Genomic DNA, 11123 nt, shown 5'->3' with positions numbered 1-11123 from the left:
GACGGCGAGAGGAACTCTCATCCTCATCTATCCAGAGCCTAGGAATTTCATGGGGTCGAGAAAGGCCCACTATATATGGCACAAACAGAAACCCTTTGGGTTGGATCTTTTTTGAAAAAAGGCTGACCTTTTCTTTATAGCGACAGTGTGCCTACCAGCATAGAGTAATTTACTTTGAAAGTGCTATGCTGTGTATTGAAGGATATCGTGCGTGGGTTGCTGGTTTTTGAAGCTAAGGTAGCATCATCTGTCCGTTGGATATTGTAAACAATAACATGAATACAGGAGAGGAAAGAGGTGCAGGAATATTTGATGTGGCCTTCCGACAAGCTCCAGCAGCCGTAGCGAGGGTAAACTGAACTCCTGTTAGGTGCCGCCAACAAACGTGACGGCGAAACTTGCCAGCTAGACCACTAATTGAGGCTGTATTGAATATCTCCTGCATTATGCCGGTGTTCGTAGTGACAGCACAGTTTAACGAGCTGCCGCGCTCACCTGAGCCATCCAATAGTGCGTGTGTATTGAAACTGAAAGGAGAAAATATAGGGCATTCGTGCACATCTAGCACCGCATCTGAAAACGGGTCAGATTTCTATGACGCCGAATGCACACGTGATTATAGATAATCTGCAACTGGGATAAATTTCTCCGGCAGACTTTCTGGCAAAGAATTTTCTGATTTTGTCCAGTTTCCTCTCCGAAATAAAGCCTCCAAGTGAAGAGGCAAGAATACTGCACATCTTTTACATAAATAAAGCAATAAATAAATGCGGGAATTTGGAAATTATTATGTCAAAAAAATTCAATCAGTCCTTGAATCCGCGGAGCCCCACCAATAAAATAAAAGCGCCACAACTTTTGTTAAAGGCCGCACGCGTGTATTCGTCGTCTTTTGTGTAGGGGATGCAAATGAAAATTGAAAAAACAAAACAAAAAGGGTTCTCGTAGCTTCGCACAAGCGCTGAAGAAAGAAAACGTTGAGAACGGCTAACCTTCGGATCAGTCAGATCAATCCGCGCGCTCTCTGCCCGTGCTCACGCTCAAGCCGCCACGTAGACGAGAGAAGCAGGCCGTTGGACGACATGGATGCGATGATCAGGGTGCCGTCTGGAACCTCCAAGCGGGTCTTCGTGGCCTTCCTCTGCTGCGGGATCCTCGTGGTACTCATGCTGTCTCTCTCGACGCTGGTGATGGTTCGGCCCGACGCCTTCCCCTGGAACCACGTCAACCGCAGCGCTCACGACTCCTGGCTTCTCAGGGAACACGAAGCGGATGTCTCGGTCCATGCGCAGGACATCACGGGTCCTGAGGACCGCTTCGCAACTACCGACACGCCACCCGTCCAGATTTCGATGCAGGCTCCCCCTCAGAGAACCAGGGATCGCGGATCGTTTAAACTGCTGCCGGCTGAGCTGTACAACAACTCCAGTCATCAGTACTTCTGTTTCTACCAGGTAACGCTGCGCGAAGCCTGGCCTGTAGACCAACGACGCGATGAGTGGCGAATGGCAAAGGGAGGAAAAATTCGCAGTTTCAGCATGGCTAAACGCGGAATGCCGTGCAGTAGCACTAGCTATGGTAAGAACTTAAGGTTCTTGCGTGCTGTGAATGCGAAAGCATCCTTTGACCTAAAGGCCGTCGCACTAAACTCCTTAACCATAAAGGCCTTTAGCCTAAAGGCCCTCCACCTAAGGTTCTTTACCGGAAAGGCATTTACCATGAAGGCCTTCACCCCAAAGGCCTTTACCCAAAAGGCGCTTACCTTGAACGCCTTCACCCAGGTGAAGGCCTGCCAGATGTACACGCCTGGCAGGTGGTCCACAGTTCTGTGGACTGTTGGGTCGCCTGCCACGAAAGCAGGCTTCAGGGAGGTGTATACGTATGGCCGAAATCCGCAAAGTGAGGTTAGTTGTGCTGTTGCACACACAAAAAAAGCGCAGCTCAGGACAGCGGTACGAACACTGCGCAGCCGCCAGTGTTATGCGGGGTTCAGCGTCTCAGAGCCGCACATGGGCTATGAGTGACGCCGTACTGCAGGCCACCGGATTTGATTAGACCACCTGGGGTTCTCTAACGGACCCTGACATGGCACAGCATAAGGGCGTTTTTGCATCCCTCCTCCATCGAAAGCGGTCGTCGCTGTCAGGATTCGGTGCCGCGACCTCAGGCTCAGGAACCGAAAACTATCCCATGCGGCAGATGTCGTGTCCTGTATGCGCAGCAAGCTGTTTTCATACCGCAGAAGTTGTGTGACCCTGATGTGTACTTCACATTCGTTTTCTTTCGCAGACATTAGACCGTACCTGTAGTTGCCACTGTCCTCCATTTTCCACCTCTGACCTCAGACGGAACTAAAACGTCGGTATCACAGTTCTAACTCGTCACAATGACTGCGTTACTGATAAAGCGGTTATTAATTTTGCGCACTCGCAATTTATTCTTTCCAAACGCCATTTTAAAGCGTCTAATTACACGCCGATGTTTTTGTAATGCGAGCACGTTGCCAGTTTCAGCTCCTCCTGGTCGTGGGGACAGCGTGCATTAGCCGAAATTGAGAATGGAATGTTGGCGCTGGCTACCGTAACTGCCTCGCTCGGGGCGTGCACATAATCAGCAGGCCGGTGGAACAGCGAATCTGCTTAATTAGTGCCCATCTTGGGGGAAAGAGGCTGTTATACCAGTTTTATTCTCGGGTGCTTTGAAATCAGCACATGCGCATGAGGCAACCTGTAGTTCCTGTGTTTAGTGCGCCATACCTTTGACTTAAATGCAACTAACCAGCCTCAGATATCCGCCCAAGAGAAGACCTTGCGGTTCACTTGATAGTTCGCAATTCAAGAATTCCGCGCCGCTTGATCGCTTTGTATACAAAATGGGGCCATTAGTATAGACATGCTGACAAATTACGCACTTGAAGAGCACGATAGCATTGTTTTATCTTTAAATTTCGTTTGCCCTATTAATGCGAAATGAGTTTTATGATGTTACAACGGTAATATGCTATACCAGATCTTATAGGGATGAATTCAAATCATCTTCAACAATGGCCTTTTTGGGTTATAAATATAGCCTTTTCAGCGCACTATTACAAGTGTTGGCGGACACCAGTAAACAGGTGAATCATTTTAAGTAGTTAGCTAGTTAACAAATTTTTAACAATTAACTGTTAAAGCACCTAGTTGTAACTATAGATTTGTAGCCGGTCGTTAGTAATAGCCATATCAGTTTTTAGAATTTAGAAAACGCGATTTCCCTTGGCGCTGTGGCTCGGCAAAATTTGGCTTTTTTTGTCTAGTTACGGGAACTGGAGGCGTTGCTTTGCCTGCATGCTTTCGATAGCGCATAAACGGTAAGTTCAAAATTAGATTTCACTGTTTTTTTTTTAAATGTTAAGCGCCGTACGCTAATGCCGCTTTCTCACATTGGTAATGCGGCCAGGCGGACAGAAATTGGGGTAATATTTGTCACCATAAATTCGGTAATTAACTAAAATTAGTTAACTTTTTATTGGCTGAAGTTAGCGTGCATATTTATAGTCAGAACTTGGAAGCAGTTGTTTCCAGGGCTATTCTATTTTGTACAATTTTAGTAACGCGCCTGAGTCCTGAGATGCGCACGTTTAAAATTTTGTCCCTGTTCGTCTAATTACGCATGTGAGACAGCGGCTATCAGCGTGAAGCACTTCCCTCGTGTGACGCAGCTGGTGCGTATGGCACCCCGTCTTGCAAGAGTGGGCAGCGAGCGGTATCGCGTCTTTCTACCGGCTCTAGAAGCGATCGCTTAAAGAAATAGCTTTCCCTTATCGCCGACACAACAGTTCATTCGTTTCGATCGCCGAGAAGGAAAAAGCTGGCCCAGAACGAAAAGTCATCCGCGTCGCCGCTCGCTGCACACTCTTGCAAGGCGGAGGGCCATACGCAACAGCTGCGTCACGCGAGGGAGGTGCTTCACGCCGAGAGCCGCTGTCTCGCATGCGTAATTAGACGAACTGGGGCGAAATTTTAGACGTGTGCACCTCAGGACACAGCCGCGCTACTAAAATTGTAGAAAATGGAATAGCCCTCGAAAGCAATTGCCTCCAAGTTCACAATATAAACATGCACGCTAGCTTCAGCCAATAAAAGGTTAACTAATGAATTTTAGTTTATTACTGAATTTACGGGGACTATTATTACCCCAATTTTGTGTCCGCCTGACCGCATTACCAATGTGAGAAAGCGGCATTAGCGTATGGTGTTTCAGATTTTAAAAAATATCAGTAAAGTCTAATTTTGAACACGATGTATTTTGGCACAATGTAGCCAAATTTTGTCGAGCCACAGCACCGAAGATAATCGCGTTTTCGAAATTATAAAAACCAACATGGCTATTACTAACGACCGGCTGCAAATCTCTAATTGCAACTAGGTGCCTAACTCAAATAGTTAAAAAGTTAATTATTGGAAATCGGTTAACCAGCTTACTCTTAAAGAAAACTCACTAACTTTCCGGTGCCCGCCAAAACTGGTAATACTATACCGCAAAAGACATATTTTTACCTCAAAAAGCCTATTTTTGAAAATTGCTTAGTAACACCTGGTATAGTGTCCAGTCCAAAGGCAAAAGTAAGAAAAGCGTATCTCGGCTGCTTGTGTGCTGACGCCGTGCGGCTGTGATACTGCGTTTAGGTGTCGTTCTGCTCAGGAGCGCCATCACGCGGCCTATCTTCGTTTCTCTGCTCCACTTATCGCTTACTGGAGTGAGAAACAACATTCGCCTCAGCTGCAGCGAGTGGCCACGTTGGGTGCCTGTGCAGGCGCGCGCCGAGCGGCCCGAGTCAGCCGGGGTGCTGTTTGGGTTGTCCGTCTTCCCCTACCACCTGTGCACCCATGCGGTGTTCTGCTGCTCGCACGTCAACGGCTCGTCCATGAACATCGAGGCGTCTCCAGAGGCGGACGGGTTCCCGCGCTACTTGCGCGGTTTGAACCCGCACATACGGCCGATGATGGGCTTCAACGGCAAAATGCCCGCCTCCATGTTGACCGGGTCCGACTGGATATTCCTCGAAAGTGCCCTGGTCTGGCTCACTGTAAGCCCTTGCCGCTCAACGCTTAACGGACGCCTCCCTCCTCTGTTTCAGTGCCATGCCACATCGCTTGATTCGCAGAGGGGTGGTCCCTTGAGACGCCTTTGTTAGCTTTACTAGTCGCGATGTTGCGCCACTAAAGAGCAGCGGTGATTCACACCAGAGTGCGAGCTGCTGGCAATGCCTGGCGAATGATCTCTTACAAACCACTGCATCGCGAAGAAAAAGAACTAAAGTACGTTCGCTCATTTCTCACGGCATGTTGCTAGTCTTGGATGTTCTCTCCTTCTCACTGGAAGCGCGGAGAAGGCGGGAAGGCAGAGTGAATGGGAGAGAGTAAGAAAGCGTAGTGGGATGCCGAAATGGCTGATCTTGACTAGCACTGAAATCGAGGAAGCGTGGCTGAACTACACCAGGTTGTCGATTTTCTAAGGTATACAGTCAGGTCGGAATGAGACGCGAACACGCATATACCATGCTTTTCTATTTTGCAGTGGGATATTTCTTGAATGCCAGTTTATATCTATGAACTTCTGTAGATCGTCTGTCCAGAAACATGATTCAGGTTAGTTGTACACTGCAAGTGAAAATGTACTAGTAAGATATTTTGTTTTTTGAATAGGCGGCGTTAGCGTTTCATTCCGGTCCGACTTTATTTCTAGCTGCTCTGACATTAGTTTACCTTAACGCATGCATTCCTGCCCTCAGCTTGGGTTTTATAAAGCAGCTAGCCCTTGAAGTGAATTATAAAGTTTCCTTCCTTTTCTCTATTTGCGTTAATGAGCGTCCATTTGGCCCAGCATTGGACTGATAATTACTCGAATGCCCCGTTATTCCGGCCAGTTTTGTATGTATTCTTTGGCGAGCAGCAAGGACTCTTAGGCGTCACTGCAAACCCTAAAAAACAAAGCTTGTGACCTAATGGGCTCAAAAACCTCTTGACATGCCAGGCACACACGAGTTTCTTGGACAGAACATACGAACGCGTCGCTGAGCGTCACAAAGCTATCAGACATTGCCCAGCAGCGTTTTGTGTCCACGTTTGTACAGCTGTGTTCCACTTTCGCGTCGGTAGGTGGCGTGGCTTTAAAATTGGAAAAAAAATGCGTGTTTCGAACAGTGTTTGATATATTTTTGTGGACAATAGCTATGCATCCAGAAGCATGCAAACGCACTGATATATCCGCTTCCGCGTTTCAAGTCACCACTCCTTCAAACAGGCCGTTGGTGAAAGGACCTAAGATGAAAAACCTAAAATCTCTAGAAAAAAACACGTCCGCCGACTTGTCATCTTTGTCCCCGTGTGGGCCATATTTAAGTCGCGCTGAAGAAACCGGAGCTCACGTCAGTTTGGAAGAGTTCTGCCTGTGATTACAGAGGAGGAGTACAGGTCCTGGACATCTGAGTTTGTGCAAAATAAGCTGGATGTTATAACGCTACAGCACGTAAACTTACTTACTCATCGTGTTATATGTGGGTAGGGTAACAACCCTGGTCCATAGAGTCTCGCATGTAACATGCTGCTGGGAATTAGAGAGCGGGGCAGAATACACGCGCTTATTAAGCTCTCCAGCTTTTAGTAGGGCGTGCCAGTGTGCGTCAAATCTAAACGCTGCCGTTCGTGTGCGCTGGCAGCCCCGGGGCTACGAGGGCGCCGTGCTCCTGTGGAGAGTGTCGCTGGAGACCTTGGCGGCGCGGCGCGGCTACACGGACCTCCTGGAGCGCATGACCCGCCGCTTCGAGAAGGAGCGCCTCATCCTGAGCGTTGTGGTGGACGCTGGGGACACACTCAAGCAGCGGCTCGACCTCGGCGAGCTGGCCGCGTCACTGCCAACCAGTGCCGAGGGACCCACCGCGGCGTCGATCCTCCTCCATCCGATCGTGGGCGAGCCCCCCCTGGCGCGCACCCGGGGAGTCGAGGACCAGCGGTCGGCGGTGCTGTACGAGAAGAACAGGCTACAGGAAGTGCTGAAGCAGCTGCAGTCCACAATGAAGCAGGTGCGTACTCGAATGCATGCATAACCATGTGGAGCGATGCGGCGCGTTATGCCTCGCTCTTAAAACAACCATTAAGTGTATGCGCTCGGCTGCCCCAATGTCACGCCACTATAAGCACGCTCAAACTCATTGGGCTATTCGGCTGCTCTCTGGAGATGCATAACCACTACGCCGAGTATTGTGGCAGCAGGAGAAGGTTTCAATGTTCATTCAGCATCACTGTCTGCAATGAGACGTGCACGAACGAATATGAAGTCATTGTTTGCTAAATGGCAACAAGTAGCATGCAGACAGCCAGGTTAATTGAAACGTTATCCTCTTCAACGGGCCTCAGTGCCAGATAGCTTCAACCAGGACGACAAGACCAAAACCCATACCTCTGGTACGCTCGAAAGGAATTCAAGATGCATGCATTTTCGGGGCTTGCGTGAACTACATCCATAACGGTAACGGTACGATGTAGATTTACACGTATTGATCCTATGTTCTGTCATGGCGAAACGCCGTTCCCGCACCACACACGCGCTTCTGCTTAAGTCACCCCGCATTCCTATAAAATTAGACGCACACGACAAGCAACCAGCGGATCCGGGGTAGTATCATGGGGAGCCACTTTTTGCTTCAGGGACGCCCTGTAACTAAGCACAGTTTGAGTCAGTCTTTCGGGAACTCTTACAGTATCGTTAGTGCATCAACTGTTGGCATATAGCAGCAATTGCTCATGCATATATGAATATATGCATTTATCAGGAAAGGGATTCACCCCACGTTTTGCTACTAGTACAGAAAGCGGCTTACGCGAAAACCATGATATTTACCACGACTAATGCGGGGATCTCTACCGATAATATACGTAACGCCGGAGATCCATTGGAAGAGTGCGGCAGGTCGGCCCTGTAAATTTAAACGTAAGGAAAAAGCAGGTGTGTTGCACCGTTGAAATTGATTTAGCCGCTCAGTGTCAGGGATATTTGCACGTTGCGAACTCCTCTCCTCGCTTTCTTCTCATGCGAACACCACTGCCAACTCAAGACTGAGGAAGAGCCACTCTCGCATTCGCTGGGCGTTGCTGTTCGCGGCTACCACTCACCGTCCGTGAGCGATGAGGCGGCCACCAAGCTGTGTTACGTGTTCTCGTTCGCGGGAGTCACGTATAAATTCTGGGACAGCAACGTCACCGGCGTCCAGGAGCTCGTGTACGGACCAGGAGACCCCGGCCCCAGCACGAAAACGCCCGGCGAGCTCGCATATTATGAAATATGCAACGAGGCAAGCGCTCATGTTCACTCCCCTGCATAAGCTGCATAGACGAAGTCAGGATGGATAGCGCGCACATTGTGCAGAAAGTGTACTACGTGGGAATTGACTGGTAGCGCGTGCAGCAGTAACCTCCCCAGCCCCTGCCTGAACAGTCATTATCAACTCGCACCTTCTTCGCCCAAAACACCGTATGTTGGCTTCTAACCTAAGATTAGAAGATCTGCAGGTCTTAGGTGATTAAAAATACCATTGAACTCAGAAAATTTAGGCAATAGTTTGCTGCAGCCGTAAAAGACCTCGTTGATTGTTTGAGCTTATAATTCCTTACACGCTGTTATTACACGACAGATGGCAGGGGTGTGGGGCGTTTTACTCCCAACTTTCTGGCACATGTCTCAGTGTTTTAGTGTACGTCTTGAAGTAGCTGAAGTATTTCAAACTCATAGTTATGAAAACTGATGACTAAGAGTGAGGTAAGGCTCCACACTCCAATGGGCGCAGACGAGCGACCTTTCTTTTGTAGATTTAGAAACTTATGCCCATTAATTTCATCTTTTGTGGGCGCTGTAATCCTGAATGAGGTGGTGGGGGGGGGGTGTATTAATTATTAAAAATATAAGACAGCGGGTGAGAGTCCACACGGCCTCTTTTAAACGCGCACGCGATATCTTGCTGCAGCAAGAGTTAAGCGCGCTGCACGTTACGCAAATCTAAGGTTGATGCCCTAAAAAGTCACGTCTCGGCATCCGCTTGGTAACAGAGCTATGAGTGTCATGTAATTTCAAAGAGTGGACGCCTCAAAAGCGACGAGAACGTAAAGGGGGCGCTTTGCAAAGTAGGCGATACAGTTCAAAGAGCGGGCACTTGATCCCATCGAAATTGTGCGAATGCGCAGATCTGGGACTCCAGCCAGGTCTTCGAGTTCGGCGTGGTCTCCAAGCAGGGCGCCAACTGGGTTTCGCACCTTACAGAGTTTGTGGTGCCACCGCTGGCGCGTTTCCTGCGCTACAAGTTCCGTGCGCGCTGCTTCGGCGTGTGGAACTTGTGGCATGACGACTTCGCCGGTGTCTGCGGGGGAGGGCGGTACCCGCTCATGAGGAATCTCTTTGGTGTGTTCTCCGAGCCCCGGTAGTGCCGCGGCGTTTGCGCTGGAACCAGCAGGACATTAAAGAACACTCAAAGAACAGTTGGGCAGCTGGTGGCTAAAACTGTGCGTTTGTTTTCTTCAGAGGCTGGGTATGCTCACCAAAAGTCGGAAATCATGTAAGTCATTGTACACGCACGTCGTGCGCAGACGCTGGCGCCTACCACTGACCGCCATGCGAGTTCGTGGCCTCTATTAACTGAACACCACACGGCGCACTCTGTTGATGCTGGTAGCAATACCATGTGCACGAAGGAGAACCGGTGTAGCACTCTTCGCGAAGTTTCCGCTTAGCTGAGTGTAAATCTATTCTCTCAAGGGCACTGCACCACAGCTTCTGGTTACGCCTTTCAGCTTTCTAAACTGCGCTTTCTGCTCTTGCGGCACTTCAGTATCTGACCTAAATGATATCGCACATAGAGATCAGGTTATTAATCAGCTCGATGTTTTGTGCATAAAGCAGTACAGTACGTGCAAAAGGCTTATAACTGGCACTTTGTGCGTCTGAAAAGGACATTGCTACTCCAGTCACTCACACTACCTGTGCGGACGTATGCGTTTGGAGGAATTAATGCTGTATAATACTTCCCTTTTTGCCATGGGCGGTGCTGCTTAACAAAAAGATTTTAGTGCTGTGCTCTTGAAAGTACAGAATCACGACTTAGACGTTGCACCGTATATAGAACGCAGGCCCACCAGCAAGAACGCAAGCTGGCATTTAAAAATACCTAGGAGAAAACTGAGCAGAATGGTAATAGGTTAATTCCCCTTTGGTTTCGGTGCCTGCATTTAGAGGCAAAACTTGACTTCTAGACAATTACATGACTGGGCGAAGCTGCTAGTGCAGCACTACAATTGTCATCTTAAAGGAAAGTAAGAGAAAAGGCAGTTTAACTGTGGTCGTGTATGGATGCACTTTGTAAGGCGTAAATCCAGAATATTACCTTCGCCCACGTACGGGTCAGACTATCGTGGTGAAATATGCCTTTCTGTATAGCTTTTTCCTTCAGTTTTTTGCCCCCCTCTCGGTGCAGGTTTTTTTTTTATCGGAGCTTTGTGAAAGTGGCTCTGAACTAATAAAATAATGTGGAAAAACGGGAAAGAAAGAATGGGAGTCGTGGGAAAGGCAGACATCCGATCGCTCCTTCACGCCAGGAGTAGCCGCAGAAAACCTTCGAAAGAAGCCACCGAAAGGAAATTTTACTGTCTCTGCTACGGCTCGAGGAGCCGAGATGAGAGAAACGGCTCATTGACGAGAAGAATCCGAGCAGCTGCACGCTGTCCCCCAGGAGGATATACGCGCAGACGCCGGCAGAGGCGTACTTGCCGCCTCCCGAGTCTCCGTGCACGGTTCGTTTACCGCGCGGTGCGCTGCGGCGCTCCTCGTGTGACAAGAGGCTCCTAACGGGCTGCCGGCTCGCCTTGCCCTTGCACTGAGCCCCTGGCCTCTACCCCTCTGCAGAGCGACGCGTTGTACTCGGTAGTACTGCCGACGACGGCTGAGGCAAGAAAATAAAGTAAAAGGAGTCCGAATGTTCTGGGCGCATTCAGTGCAAGCCGGATTCACGAGGCTTTGGACGTGCATTGTTGGCGGCGCGTTCGTCTTCGCCCCTTCATCTTCCCCGCGGCTTTTACGATTTGCACGCGCTTCGCGTC

At 49.2% G+C, this 11123-nt stretch overlaps 1 protein-coding gene across 1 annotated transcript; it reads left to right on the top strand.

The window, feature by feature from the left end:
• The first annotated feature begins 1041 nt into the window (after nucleotides 1–1041).
• On the top strand, nucleotides 1042–9479 carry LOC144101855 (chitinase-3-like protein 1). The gene is made up of 5 exons (XM_077635083.1): nucleotides 1042–1454; nucleotides 4796–5068; nucleotides 6701–7063; nucleotides 8096–8332; nucleotides 9219–9479. The coding sequence occupies exons 1-5, from the start codon at nucleotides 1083–1085 to the stop codon at nucleotides 9453–9455; spliced, it is 1482 nt and encodes a 493-aa protein (XP_077491209.1). The 5' UTR covers nucleotides 1042–1082; the 3' UTR covers nucleotides 9456–9479.
• The last annotated feature ends 1644 nt before the right edge of the window (nucleotides 9480–11123 follow it).

This window comes from Amblyomma americanum, chromosome 1 (assembly GCF_052857255.1).
Source record: "Amblyomma americanum isolate KBUSLIRL-KWMA chromosome 1, ASM5285725v1, whole genome shotgun sequence".
In the NCBI taxonomy this organism is placed as follows: domain Eukaryota; kingdom Metazoa; phylum Arthropoda; class Arachnida; order Ixodida; family Ixodidae; genus Amblyomma; species Amblyomma americanum.
This window is presented reverse-complemented; position numbering and strand designations above follow the sequence as displayed.